This window comes from Colletotrichum navitas (assembly GCF_030913465.1).
Source record: "Colletotrichum navitas strain CBS 125086 chromosome Unknown LY79scaffold_29, whole genome shotgun sequence".
Lineage (NCBI taxonomy): Eukaryota > Fungi > Ascomycota > Sordariomycetes > Glomerellales > Glomerellaceae > Colletotrichum > Colletotrichum navitas.
In genome coordinates, this window is record NW_026850575.1 from 250,257 (window position 1) to 262,838 (window position 12,582).

The following is a 12,582-nucleotide window of genomic DNA, read 5'->3' on the forward strand; positions in this document are numbered from 1 at the left end:
CCGAGCCCAGAACCAAAATCGACAGAACAAGTCAAAGTACGAACTGGAGACGGAGGGGAGGGAGGGCCACGGAAGACAGCTGGACACGACCGAGCAAAAAGAGTGGGATGGCAATGCTTTTAAAAGACTGTGGTGGTGCCTTGGCAAAGTGGTCGCCCAGACCCGTAGCGTGAATGAGAAGAGAGGTGGATGTTGTGAGGGAGAGAGAGTCGACCGACAAGGAGAGTCTAGCGTTAGGCACCCTGCAACAGCATCATCACCGAGAACACGCGCTAAAGGGGCAGCAACCGGGAGACAGCGCCTTCCCGGGTTGGTGACCTCACTTAATTGGGATAATTATGGAGAAGCCGGAAGGAAGCGTGGGAAGCTTGGAAGGTGGCACTGCAGCGCACGGTGTGGGCGCTGTTGCTGGTGTACACTAGGTACCTAGTTATGACGGCCGCAGGTACCCTTTGCACACAGCTACGGCGAAGATATACATGGAAATGCATTGAAGCTGAGCTGGTCCTGTCGGGAAGGGCCTCTCCTTGGGGCTGAGCCCAACGAGGCTCACTCAGTTCAGCAGGGTCGTCCTCAGAGAGAGAGGCATCACTAATACCACCATGACATGACGCCTACAGCAGCCACTGCCAGCCACGCATCATTAGGTTCCTGAGGGCCAACGGGGATCTGGGTCGGAAAAATCCGCTGATTGGACAAAGAAGCAGGACAACGGGGCCAAGAGAAGCGCCCAGTCCCTGAATCTCTTGCTGTTCCGTTTTACTGCACTTTCCTGGCTTTCCCAGCATGAATCCCTTTTCGGACACCCGAAAAGGGGTAGGGGGATAGGAGATACGTACCTGATTCACTTCCAGCATCCCCGCAAAAGCCCAGAGACACACTGCTGCACTACGGTAGGTAGGCACCAAGTACCTACATGCCTACCCAGGTATCTACCTGTAGGTAAGTACCTCGGTACGAATACACAGTCGCGTACGTACCTACCTCGTCAGCTGAAGACCAGGATGAGGCGGATGGCATTTCCGTCAGCATATTCGTAGACATCTGTCATCTGGGCTTGCACTGTGTTTTGGGACCAACCGCACACACACCTGTTTCGTGCTCTCAGTGTTTGAACACCATGACATCGTCTCCTGCCTGCCTATGTCAAAGTATCAACGCCGTCTACGAAGCGGACCCCGGCGGTGCGCTTGACTGGAAACGTCGGCTACCCAGGCAGCGCAGCGATGTGGCAACGGAAATAACGGCTGTGCACAGCCTACCAGAGGAGGGTATCGGATTCTCGGCACCAGCAATGGACCGCCTGGGTTGTTGGGTTCGTCGATATGACTAACCAGAAATGCAAGGCATTTGACATCCTTGTGTCCCGTCCCATGCCCGTGGTTGACACGGTTTGGGCCGTGCCTCTTGAGACCTTCAGACGACCGACCGGTCCATCGAATGGCCCGTGTAGCCTCTCTAGGTAGATGACTACCTATTACGGTCTCACCCGTCAACGTCACCCAACCCATTGCCGCCCTCCAAGATACCAAGACATTTGTACAACACACGCGAGGGCCGGCCCACCATCAGCATGCCTAGCCCGTCCTCTCACTGGCTGGCCGCTGGGGCAAAGAGCATTACGACAACATTCGCCCGCCCTTGGGCGGTTCGTTGCTCGATACACTACGTCACCAGTATTGGAGCTCCCTGTGGCTTCGCCCAGCCTCCATGTGCCCCTACTGCGTAAGCCCCTCGAGCTGACTCTGGCTAGCGCAGGCGGCGTGCTCATGAAAGAAGGAAAAGAAGGACAGAAGAAACGGATGTGACTTTTGGATCACCGAATCTGCCTGCGCTATTTTTACCGCGGTGCAGTCCAGGGACCTTGGTTCACCTCAACGGAAGCCTGGATCTCCAGCAAGCGCAGATGTCCCCTGGGATGAAGTATTCGGTGGGGAAAGAGATGCCAATTTTTCAGCCCCAGCCTGACATGCCTTGCTGATTCACCGCAAATGAGCCAAGCGGGAATCATTCAATCGGGGGAGGCTTGCACATGTATGTGTGTATTGGTACGCTATCTATCAATACTGTATCCCTACTCTGTATCCGTACAGTTGACGGATACGCTTACGGCTTCTCTCCATTCGGCGACCATGCTTCTTCTTCGCTCGCCCACCCGGATGCCTTGCGCAGGATTTGATGGGGCAGTCTGCCTCATTCACTGTTCCCACCCGTACCGTGCGCGTGCTCGTTTATTACTCGGGGGCACATTCGGAGACCCTAGCCATTGTCGTAATCTCTAAGCGCTAGTGTCCAGCCCTAAGGCGGAATCACCAGACTAAGGTACGTACGAAGTATCCAAGCCGGCCTCTCTCTTTGACTTCGGGGTTTTATTTTATTTTGTTTGGATTTGGATTTGGATTTGTCGTGCAGCCAGCTGAGGTGACGCGAGTCAACTTGCGCCAGCCTTGCCATGCATGAGCTGAGACCAATAGCAGTGACCCTCCTCGTTCGTCCATCCGCCTCGGCGTTGACAGACTGTACGCTCATCAAGAGAACTGTTTTTATTTCCCTTTTGTTTTATGCATATTTTCTAACCCACTTCACCGAATTGCAAGACATGGTGCCCTTGGCTACCCAGATGATAATGTTTCGATAAACATCCACCCCGAGCACACACAGTACAGTATTCACAGACCGAAATCAGCAGGTTACACACAGGGGGGGTCCATGCACCCCTGCAGCCGTGGTCGACAAAGGTACATTTCAGTGTTACCCTTGATCGTTTGTGCCACCACATATTAATTTAAGCTCCGGAGCCTGGTCTTCGTCAGCTCTGCAGGCACATCTCTTCTTCCGCACTCTAATGAGGTGTTTCGCTTGTTGCGCTGCTCTGCGCTCGAATTCGAGGCTGGTCGTTCAATATGGTCTTGGAGGCGTCTAAACCTTCTAGGCTTGTTCTGTGCGGTATATCCTTCGGAGGCTTAGGCTGTTGTCGGCCAACAACTGCCCTATCGTTATATCGCTAGAACTCTCCTTTGGTCCGTTAGCCGATGCCATCGGTCTCCGGTGTGTCCGGCACGTCTGAACGTGGCATGGCGGAGAGGTCTCGCTTTTGTTTGCTCCATCTGGAACTATAGGTAGCCAAGAGAGGCGCGACCGTTGCCGCCACCGCCCATCCCGGTGACAAGACTCGCCGAATTAGCTTGTTGCAACGGCGGGGGCTTGGGTGTTTCGCAAGCAGGGCGCAAGCTAAATCCTCTCATCCGCCTCGTTGCTTACATGAGTGTCACGGGACCGGCAGCGGACTGGCTGTCTCACAGCTCGATCGTGTCTCTTGTGGCAAGGTCGGAAGTTGGGAATAAGCAGTGCCACTGACGCGGTTCCGGTCTTTCGGACTGAGACAGCTGATTGCCGGATCAGGGTATCACAAAGAGCTCCAGCGAATCTGGCTGGGCGTGCTCGACCCAAGTCCCAAAGGCTTTGATTTCATATCCCGCCCTGTATCCGCGGCGATTCTTGCTGTCTTCTTGTCATCCATACGCCTCTCCTTGTCCATGCTGAAGCCTTGGCGGACATAAAGTACCAGACTCCAGGAACTGCCGCCGAATCCTTTTGTTCTCGATGGTGATGACCGGATTGCCTTAAGCAAGATTGGTGTCTTCCGGTTCAATTCCGCAATCACAATGAGGCTGGATCCGTTCCCATATATAGAGTCCTCTTTAGACCTGACAGGGTTCCGCTTTGCGCCGGATTGAATGACATGTAGATCGGCAACTGGAAGGAAAGATACAAGTTGAAACCCATGGCCCGTGTATCTCAACAACTCACAACAGCTCTTCCGGATATCTCCTCCCTTGCGAGCCGGGCCATGATATCCGCAACATCGGCGAAACCATACGGCTCCACAACCGCTCTGATAGTTCCTTTCCTCGCCTCTTGAAGCAACTCGGTCATTTGCTCCTCCGTGCCAACCATGGCACCTTTGATTGTCAACGCTTGCGTATCCCGCATTAGCTCCCAAGCCATCGAGGCGACGCGTGTGCAACACGAATACATACCTTTGAGGGCGCATTGGGTGACTGAGATTGGGAGCTGGAAATCGTTGTGCGGCAAACCGACGCAGACGACCGTCGCCATGGACCTGGCCAGCTTGGGCGCGATGCGGTAGGCTTCTTCGGACCCGGGCACTACGATCACGGCGTGAGCACCCTCGCCGGTCAACTCCGTCACCGCCTTCTCCACATCGTCGGTCACGTAGTCGATGTATGCCTCTGCCCCCGAGGACTCGGCCAGTACCCGCTTCTCATGCCCAGTGTCCACCGCGATGACGCGAAGCCCCTTCATCCTGGACGCGATCTGGACCCCGAGGTGACCGAGCCCCCCGCCGGCGCCTTGGATGACGACCCAGTCGCCGCGGGACAGGTCGCCGTCCAGCATCGAGACGGCGCCCATCATCGTGAGGCCCGCGCAGAGCAGCGGCGCGGCCTCCTCGTCGCTGAGCCCCGGCGGTATCCGCGTCAGGTACCGCGCGTCGGCGACGACGTACCGCTGCAGCGTCCCGGGCCGGTGCTTGCCCGTGTTCAGCTGCCCCGGGCAGTTGTTGGGGAACCCGCGCGCACATGCGGAGCACGCGCCGCAGGCGCGGTACAGCCACTTGACCCCGACCCGCTGGCCCAAGAGGGACCCGGGGGTGTCGTCGCCCAGCCCGGCCACGACGCCGACGCCCTCGTGGCCGACGATAGGGTTGTAGGCGCCCCAGCCGCGGAGGGCCCGGACTTCCGATCCACTAACGAGGAGGGAGGGTGCTCTAAGTCTTTGGCTTCTTGGCGGGCGGGCGGCGTGCGCCGGACTTACCAGACACCGGTGAAGCTCAGTTCAACGAGGACCTCGTGAGGCCCGGGGCTTCCGACGGGTACATCGTCGCGGACGATGACCCTGGCCTCGGGACCCGGGTTTTCGATCAGGACTGCTTTCTGCAGGTTGGGAATGACGCCCGGACTCATTCTGTACCGGCGCGTAAAGTCGTGGTTCGCTTACTTGGAGTCAATATGAGACGGGCTAATGTGGAGGAGGCCTGGTGGCTCACAACGGGGCGACATGATAATGTCGCCTTACTTGCGGCGGGGTCTTCCCCGCGTCTGCGTGAGGCCGGGATTGCGGGGGCGCCTGCGGAGTAGTTGATCGAACGCGCAAGACTTACTCACACTTCTGTCCTCGTCATGTAGCTGGCTACTGAAACACAAACTCAAGTTGGTCTCGCATCATAGCAATCATGGAGTCCCCTATGCCCCTTCTGTCGATGAATACCAGCATTGCAGTGGCAATCCACAACTAAATACCGACGAGAAGCCATGGCTTCTGTCTTCGAGAGGCAAGATGACGACGTCAAAGGTCTTTGGGGGGCGTGCGCGGTACGGGGGGGAGGCGCTCAGGGCCCTGGTATACCGCTGCTTGAGCTATGTCACCGGCTGACGGCGTTTTGATGGCGGACTGTGGATGGCGACAGCGATAGACTTCGTCACTGGCACGACTCGTCGAGTGCGACTGCCTGGAGACGCCCGTCGAGTCTCGGGGAGATACACGCATTATGGGGACAAGAGCTCGCGCCTTACGCCGCTGCATATGAAGACAGTTTGCTTCCAAGAGCAGGCTCGATTGACTGGGCGTTGCGGCTCTTGTCAGAATTCAAATGGAGCAGAGAGACTGACTGCATGATCGGAAATGAATGCATGTGTCTCTTCACACGTGTCTGGCTGACATGAAGATATTCATTCGTCCCTTCGACCCCTTTTATATTCGTGTATATCTCCTGAGCCGCCAGGCTCCGAATCTATGTTGAATCGTTTCTTTAACGGACCTTGCCACCGGTCCTCTCTCTTTTCTCCTACTGTATGCCCTTTGACGCTTCTACTGTGATCCGCCCTTTTCTTTACCAAAAACTCGTCGCGGAAGCTGAACCGCAGCCTCCCCCCGTCTCTTCGTCACCCCCGAACGCCAACCTCACCCAGCACCCGCCTCGGCCCCAGCCTCTTCCACTTGTCGACCGTCTCCGTCCCCGCGGCCCAGACGACGCCCAGCATCCCCGCCGCGTTCACGCCGATACCGTCGACCCCGTCTGTCACCCTCGGAATGACCACCATCCACCTCCCGCCCAGCACGACGTTGTGCGGCACCGCCGCCTCCCTGCCGCCCCCGCCCCCGTCCCCGCTCTCCTCCATGGCCTCCTCCCGCCCGGGGACCAGCGCCGCCGCTTGCCCGAGCATCTGCTGGTAGGCCCCGACCAGCTCGTCCGCAGACGGCAGCTCCCCAGCCCCGCCACCGCCGCCGTTCAGAGACCCGCCGAACCGGTGCACGAAGTACCGAAACGGCGGGCCCGGTTGCCCTCCGGAGGACCCCTCCGGCTTGGCCTCGTCGGGCCACAACGGGATGGCGTCGGGCGCAGGGATCACCTGCATGTGCTTGTGGAGCCGGCTGCACCCGCCCTTCTTGCCGCAGTTGAAGATGGCGAGATACTCCTGCCCAACGCCGCCGCCGCCGCCACCGCCGCCGCCGCGGCGATGCAGCCCCATCAGGACCTCCCGCGCGGCCCCGAGGTCCGCGCCGTCCAGCGCCTCGAACTGGCGCCGCCGCCCGTCGGCCGTCACGAGCATCAGGTGCGGCCGGTACGCGCAGAACTTGTTGAACGAGAGGACGTGCGCGCCGCCGCCCACGAGGCCGATCTCGTACCCCGCGATGCTGATGTCGCCCCCGGGCAAGCAGCCGTCCGCGTCGAACTCTATCCCGTGCAGTGTTCCGTTGCTGCTGCTGGCGCCGGCGCTGCCATTGCCGGTACCGGGTGCCTTGGTTTCGGACGACGTGTGGTGGGAGCCCCCGTCGGCCCCGCCGTTGGCGTCGTCCAGCTCCGCGTTGTCTCCCACGGCGGCGGGCTTGCTTTTCAGGGCTGACGTGATGCGGAACTCGAACTGAAGAACTTGTCAGTTCCTGTTCCAGCAGCGCTTCCCCCCCCCTAGCTCGTTCCGCGTTCCGCATCACACACGTGTGGCGCCATGGTAGAAGGTCCGCAGCCAACTTTGAGAGCCAGACAGCAAAGAGAGGGGAGGGGGAAAGAGGAGAGAGGGGTTTTACCTTGAAACCCCGGTCCTCGTAGTAGACTTTTTCCATGTCCTCGGCGTACATCACCACGCCGTCGCGGACGAGCTCATCGAACCTGGCGAGGACTGAGGCCTCGTCTATCGCGGTCGAAGCCATCTCTGCCTCCCAAGCTCCAGTTGTCCGATTCACCTTTCACAGTAGGGCCGGATTCTGTAAAGCCAAATGCAGGGACTGCGAAAAAAAAAACCCCCCCCCGTAAAAAAGTAGCAAAAGACCAAGCAGCGTACCCGTTGATATCTGCTATAACACTCTAAGCCGTTAGTCGATTACAAGTTTGTGGTTCGTTAGGTCGTGGTTGGCGACCACCCGCGAAAACCAGGAAGCCGGTTCATTGGCCGGCCCCAGATGACGACACTCATCACAATTCCTTGGAGGCTCCTTGCTGCACAACTCCCTGCGCCACCGGAAGGGGCGTGTCCTTCTACCGCTGACGGCATGCTTCGAGACATTCTGATAAAGGCACGAAGAAGTGTTATTACCAAACGCCATTAGAATTTTTGAAATTTCAACAGACATGCAATTACACACCACACCCGCAAGGCTTTCTAGGTTCCGAGGTATTATATTACAAATTCCCACCAGCTGGTTGTTTTACCCACACCCTATTGCTGCCGGTCCAGCATGGCAGATGGCCCTCCCTTGTCCCTCTCCCCTTAACGCTATCATTGACTCGTCAATTGCCCGAGAAGCCCTTATAATGCTGTTTTCTCTTGTCTTCGGTCCGCACAGAGTCGTGTGACACCCGTACCATAGTCCTCAATACAACCTCGTCTAACTCTCCGCCAAAGTTTCACGTCTACGCGGGAGGAACGGGGGCAGCAGGGCCGGTGCCGGTCGCGGCGCCTCTCTGGACGGGAGGTGGCAGGAAAAGGGGCAGGTAGGTGACGGCCAGGGCCATGACTGCGTCTCTCTGTCAGCTGTGCAGCCAAAAAAAAAAAAAAAAAAAAAAGGACAAAAGAATTTATCGCGACATGTGAGGCGGGACATACTGGACATGCCGACGGAGAAGTAGCCCGGGGTCGCAGAGCTCTTCTTGGTCTCCTCGCTCTCGCCGAGCCAGGTCTGGATGCTGAAGACAACGGAAGCCCTGTATTGGTCCCGTTAGTGAGCGATTGGGGTTCTGGGGGCCCATCGTTCTGTGCCGCAGCTCGCCGCAATCCGTGGCGGGAGCAACAAAGCGATCGATTCAAAAAGGGGGCGAGGGGGTGAATATGGGTGACGGAAGTGCGTACCATCCGATGAACTTGTTGCGCGTGAGCATGGCGGCCATTGGCAGGGTGGAGGAAAGCGTCGAGGACATATCAGTGGTGTCGCCCTTGGCCCTGGGCTCCTGATAGGGGACGACTGCGAGAGGGGTGCTCAGTTAGCAAGCAGGTTGGCATGGCGAGTTGGGGACGGATCGCAACATACTCAGGTCCGGCCGGCGCATATCCCGCTTGGACGCCATTGCGAGGGTTGGTGATGTGGTGTCGGTGGGCTTGCGAGGGCAGGTGGAATCGACACGAGCTGTGGAGGGGGAGGACGGGACAGCTGAAGGTACCTGAAGCAACGTCGCGGAATTGGATCTCGACCATCTGGCTGCACAACGCGAACGAACGAAGCTCTCCCCAGTGACGGCGCAATTACAAAAGTGGGGGCCTTGGATCTGAGGCTGCCACAGACGACGACCAGGAACTGGAGCTGGAGCTGGGGGGGGGGGGGGGGAATTCGGCGCCGATGCCCCCGCTGCCACAAGCAAAGACACGTTTTCCATATAACGCGGGTACGCCCGGGGGTGTGTGCGACTCCGCGCCAGCCGTCCAGCGGCCCCTCCGACCTGCCCCACGAACCGATCCAATCTACTGATTATTTTGCCCACATGCCTTCGGACCATAGACTCTTGCAGCACGCTCGTGTGCTCATGCTCGCGCCCATTACCCAGTACCTACCTACCTACCTACCTACCTAGTGCGTGCACAGCTGGTGGATCGCTCACTTTCCGAGAGAGACGCGGGTTCCGGTAACGAGAAAGAAAAAAAAAATACATACAGGACCTGAGACTCGAACGGGAGCGCCGGCTGCCCAGTGCGGGAGGGGTGAGGGAGGCCTCGAACGGGGTTCACCCTAGCCATGGCGTTCGTCCCGGCGGGACAGTTTCGCCATGCTCAACCAGTAGTAGAGTACGGAGGCGATTTCCAGGTTCGATGCCCAGCCGCGGCTACATAACTAGTTGGAGAAGCAAGATGTCACCAAGAGGTAGGCGGGACACATAGTGCAGTGCTTTTTCGATGCAGAGGAGGGCTTGGTGGGTGGCGGTCCCCCTTTTCGAATGTTTGAAATTCCCGGGCAACTCTAACTCCCTGAGAGCCGGGTCTGCGGGGCAACCCCGTCAACTCGTTTTCATCTCCAGGGTATTTGGCCGCCGGGGCAAGGGGAGCTCTCCGCAGATTGCTGCTCGGTCCGGCATCACCTCCGTGGTAGTCGTTCTCAGTCCCAGTAGTAACCTTTGACGCGATGCTCCCTGCCTGCTCCTTGCCATGTTCCACCATCTGGACGGACACGGAAACTCTCGTCGCCCTGCGCGGGCCACAGATGCGGCCGCGAGGACAAGCCGGCCCAGTCAGTCGTTCTGCAGGCACGGCAACCCTACATGTGTACCGTGGGCATGTGTACAGCCATTTCCCCCACACTAGGAACCCCAAGGCGTGCCTGCGTCGCAGCAGGGCCCCGAAGCCGGGCATTTATCGGGGGATGCAGCAACAGGCCTGGAGATGCGGTGTGGTCGTCCGACGTGCCGTGCAACCCTGGTGGGCAGCTACCTGAGGTAGGTAGTGTACGGGTAATAGTGCGTGGACTACTCTGTACGGAGTAGAGGCACAGCCAACCGGGCCTGATCCCAGCGAACCGAACGAACCGAACGAGCCCACGACTGTGTATACGTAGCAGTGCACAGGCAAGTATGGCGGATGAGGAACCCAACGGCAATATGCCCCATTGCCGTTGGGCCTCCCGAGACGTGGACATTCGTATGGGAGGAGGACACGGCCAGGACCAGGGGAAAAGCCCAAGAAAGGCCTTTTCAAAGGGAACGCCATCGTCGACCTCTCTCTGGAAGACCCTCCCCCCCATGGGCACCAGCAGAGCAGCGCCCAACTCAAAAGTCAGGCGTAGTCAGGCGTAGTCAGGCGTTGCAAGACGCCTCGGCAGCAAGTGTCTCGCGTGGGTGATGGGTATCACGAGAGGCTATTCGTATCTGCTGGAGCAAGGCATCACCGATTGGCCATCATATCGCCATGGTGCGTTCCTGGTGCGTAACCAACGAAATGCTCGGCGGCGATTTTCGTCAGACTGTATGCCAATCTTGTTGCACTGATTGGCGGTGGGACTGCATGCAGTATGATGGCAGATTGCGTGACACACATGGGTCACGATTCAGCTATCGAGAGACAAGGAGGGGAGGAGGGAGGGGGTGCTTCAACGACTGAGGAGCCATTGCGGCACGTTTTCTGGTTCGCCAGAGGTGGACAAACTTTTCCGAATCTGGAGAAGCGAGGAGAGGCGGGTATCGCGAGGTGTAAGCCGTGCTCGATAGAGCAACCTACTCGTCGAACCATAGAGGGATCTCGATGCGTAGAGAAGGGCGATGAATTAAAGGGAGGGAGAAAGAGAAGGAGAGAGAGAATAAGCTAGGTGGCTTTGATCGCTCGTGGAAAGTCTGGACGAAACGCGGAAAATGCAAGGCCGGTCTTTTCTGCTGCCAATGGTCGACGGTTCGGACACGGTGCCGCCTTCATCCTGCATGCATGCATACATCCGCCTGTTCGGGAGGAACGGGCTGATGGGACGGGGACGACTCAAAACACGCGAGGTTTGTAAGAGAGGAGGCAAACCGGATGCAACACACCAAACAAGAGGCACAGGATAGAAGCTTGCAGCAAGCAGCAGGGAACGGAAAGCGTCAATATGGACGGGCGATGAGGCGGCGGTGGCGCTTTTTTTTTTTTCGGGAGGGCTGGCGGCGGGCGCAGAGATCTGAAAGTGGCAGTTACGATGCAGATGGAAGCTAAAGAGGCGGGGACCGGCACGATTGGACGGACGGGCTAAGGTACCTACCTACCTACCTATCTACCTAGTGGTACCTACCTGTATTTGTGTAGACCAGGCCAGGCCGGGCGATGGGAAGGGAGCAGATGGCTGGATGGCTTGTCCTGCTTTCCCTCCTCCTCCTCTTCTTCTTCTTCTTCTTTGCTTGGAGGGGAAGGAGTCTCCGGGGAGTTCATGTCAGCGGACCGATACCCGGCCTGCCTAATTTAGATTGTCGCCGTCATCGGTTGTCAGAAGGTTTGGGTTGCGTGATCTGTTGCGTACCGGTAACGTGTGTGTGTGTGTGTGCGCTGGCCAAGAGGGGCTGTAGGTCAATAAACTCACTCAAACTATGGGTAAATGAATATACTAAATAAGGCAGTACATCGTATCTCAAAAGATGCATTTCCTGTGCGGACCTTTTTCTTTTCTTTTCCTTTTTTTCCTTTTGCCTTTCTCTGCCGCTGGGAAGCTCCTGCCGGCCCCTGTTTGGCTCTGAACTACAAAAAGAAACGACACAAGCAGACGAGACCGGGGGGGGGGAAGGCGGGCAGCGGATGTGGCCCCCCCGGACGCTGACAATTTGTTCACAGGCTTGCGATCTCCATCCCCGATTCTTATCTAGCCTGTCTCAGCACCTTTAGTCTATTGTCCGTCTGGATGAAACCTTTTCAATATCTTGCCGCATTGTCATTCACGTAGGAAGTTGTCGCAGTGATGGAAGGAACACCCGGCTCGTGCTCTCTGCTCCCTAAGTAGACATGTTTACCGTGTACAAAGTAGTCATGTTTGCTGGTCGGTTGTTGTTGGTTATTGTTGGTTGTGGTTGGTTGTGGTTTGGATTGTGTTGAAGCGTGCAACCGGTGACTATCATTTACCTAGTCGATTCGCGCGTAGGTAAGTGGCCCATCGAGCTGGATACGGAGAAACAGAGTCCCTGCGTTTACCTACCTAAGTATCTTACTAGGTACGTACAACTCGGAGTACCCAGCTGGCTATATCGACTTGGACACAGTCCGTGAATTTGCCCCCCACTCGGAGAAATCCCCAAGCCAATCCTCGTAGTGCCAAGAGACGGTGTTTGTTCTCCCATCTACTACCGGTAGACTGTGATACGCCCATACAGAGACTACGGTCGGTGGGAATAGTAGTGTACTCTAACTGCGGCCCCCCCCCCCCCCCCCCCTTTCCCATGTGTCGTTCCCAAGTCCCAAACAGGCAGGAAATGTGTCCAACTCTACGGAATCGCAGATCTCCTCGGTTCCGCCCCGCGACTCAAAAGCAATCTCTCCGTACGTACAGTCCTACGTAGTACGGATACACCGTATTCAGACTTGCACTCGGTCAAATCACACGATTCCCACATCCCACGGCGCACCCCCAGAG

The 12,582-nt window shown here is 57.6% G+C and overlaps 5 protein-coding genes across 5 annotated transcripts; 1 reads left to right on the forward strand and 4 right to left on the reverse strand.

Moving 5' to 3' along the window:
• Nucleotides 1-3,798: 3,798 nt before the first annotated feature.
• LY79DRAFT_515351 (chaperonin 10-like protein) lies at nucleotides 3,799-4,985 on the reverse strand (the record flags this gene model as incomplete). The annotated part of the gene is made up of 3 exons (XM_060554701.1): nucleotides 3,799-3,977; nucleotides 4,041-4,768; nucleotides 4,837-4,985. 3 exons carry the CDS (start codon nucleotides 4,983-4,985, stop codon nucleotides 3,799-3,801), a joined length of 1,056 nt encoding a protein of 351 aa, XP_060414231.1.
• A 978-nt stretch (nucleotides 4,986-5,963) lies between these two features.
• LY79DRAFT_515455 (ATP adenylyltransferase) lies at nucleotides 5,964-7,230 on the reverse strand (the record flags this gene model as incomplete). The annotated part of the gene is made up of 2 exons (XM_060554715.1): nucleotides 5,964-6,944; nucleotides 7,108-7,230. 2 exons carry the CDS (start codon nucleotides 7,228-7,230, stop codon nucleotides 5,964-5,966), a joined length of 1,104 nt encoding a protein of 367 aa, XP_060414232.1.
• A 260-nt stretch (nucleotides 7,231-7,490) lies between these two features.
• LY79DRAFT_553928 (uncharacterized protein) lies at nucleotides 7,491-8,823 on the reverse strand. Its single transcript, XM_060557821.1, has 4 exons — nucleotides 8,545-8,823; nucleotides 8,367-8,478; nucleotides 8,124-8,221; nucleotides 7,491-8,034 (listed from the first exon to the last, which is right to left on the reverse strand). The coding sequence occupies exons 1-4, from the start codon at nucleotides 8,579-8,581 to the stop codon at nucleotides 7,931-7,933; spliced, it is 351 nt and encodes a 116-aa protein (XP_060414233.1). The 5' UTR covers nucleotides 8,582-8,823; the 3' UTR covers nucleotides 7,491-7,930.
• A 397-nt stretch (nucleotides 8,824-9,220) lies between these two features.
• On the reverse strand, nucleotides 9,221-9,966 carry LY79DRAFT_199623 (uncharacterized protein). The gene has a single exon (XM_060551448.1). The coding sequence runs from the start codon at nucleotides 9,852-9,854 to the stop codon at nucleotides 9,360-9,362; it is 495 nt and encodes a 164-aa protein (XP_060414234.1). The 5' UTR covers nucleotides 9,855-9,966; the 3' UTR covers nucleotides 9,221-9,359.
• Nucleotides 9,967-11,046: 1,080 nt separating this feature from the next.
• On the forward strand, nucleotides 11,047-11,990 carry LY79DRAFT_199616 (uncharacterized protein). The gene is made up of 2 exons (XM_060551447.1): nucleotides 11,047-11,527; nucleotides 11,579-11,990. The coding sequence occupies exons 1-2, from the start codon at nucleotides 11,289-11,291 to the stop codon at nucleotides 11,838-11,840; spliced, it is 501 nt and encodes a 166-aa protein (XP_060414235.1). The 5' UTR covers nucleotides 11,047-11,288; the 3' UTR covers nucleotides 11,841-11,990.
• The last annotated feature ends 592 nt before the right edge of the window (nucleotides 11,991-12,582 follow it).

What these genes read in the sequence shown, in the direction of transcription:
- LY79DRAFT_199623 (XM_060551448.1), bottom strand. Translation starts at nt 9,854, where the DNA reads ATGCCCGGCTTCGGGGCCCTGCTGCGACGCAGGCACGCCTTGGGGTTC.
- LY79DRAFT_553928 (XM_060557821.1), bottom strand. Translation starts at nt 8,581, where the DNA reads ATGGCGTCCAAGCGGGATATGCGCCGGCCGGACCTGA. An exon ending in CGCAACAAGTTCATCGGATG is followed by an intron (nt 8,222 to 8,366) that starts GTACGCACTTCC and finishes GGACCAATACAG; the next exon opens with GGCTTCCGTTGTCTTCAGCA. An exon ending in CTTCTCCGTCGGCATGTCCA is followed by an intron (nt 8,035 to 8,123) that starts GTATGTCCCGCC and finishes AGAGAGACGCAG; the next exon opens with TCATGGCCCTGGCCGTCACC.
- LY79DRAFT_199616 (XM_060551447.1), top strand. Translation starts at nt 11,289, where the DNA reads ATGGGAAGGGAGCAGATGGCTGGATGGCTTGTCCTGCTTTCCCTCCTC. An exon ending in CTGGCCAAGAGGGGCTGTAG is followed by an intron (nt 11,528 to 11,578) that starts GTCAATAAACTC and finishes TAAATAAGGCAG; the next exon opens with TACATCGTATCTCAAAAGAT.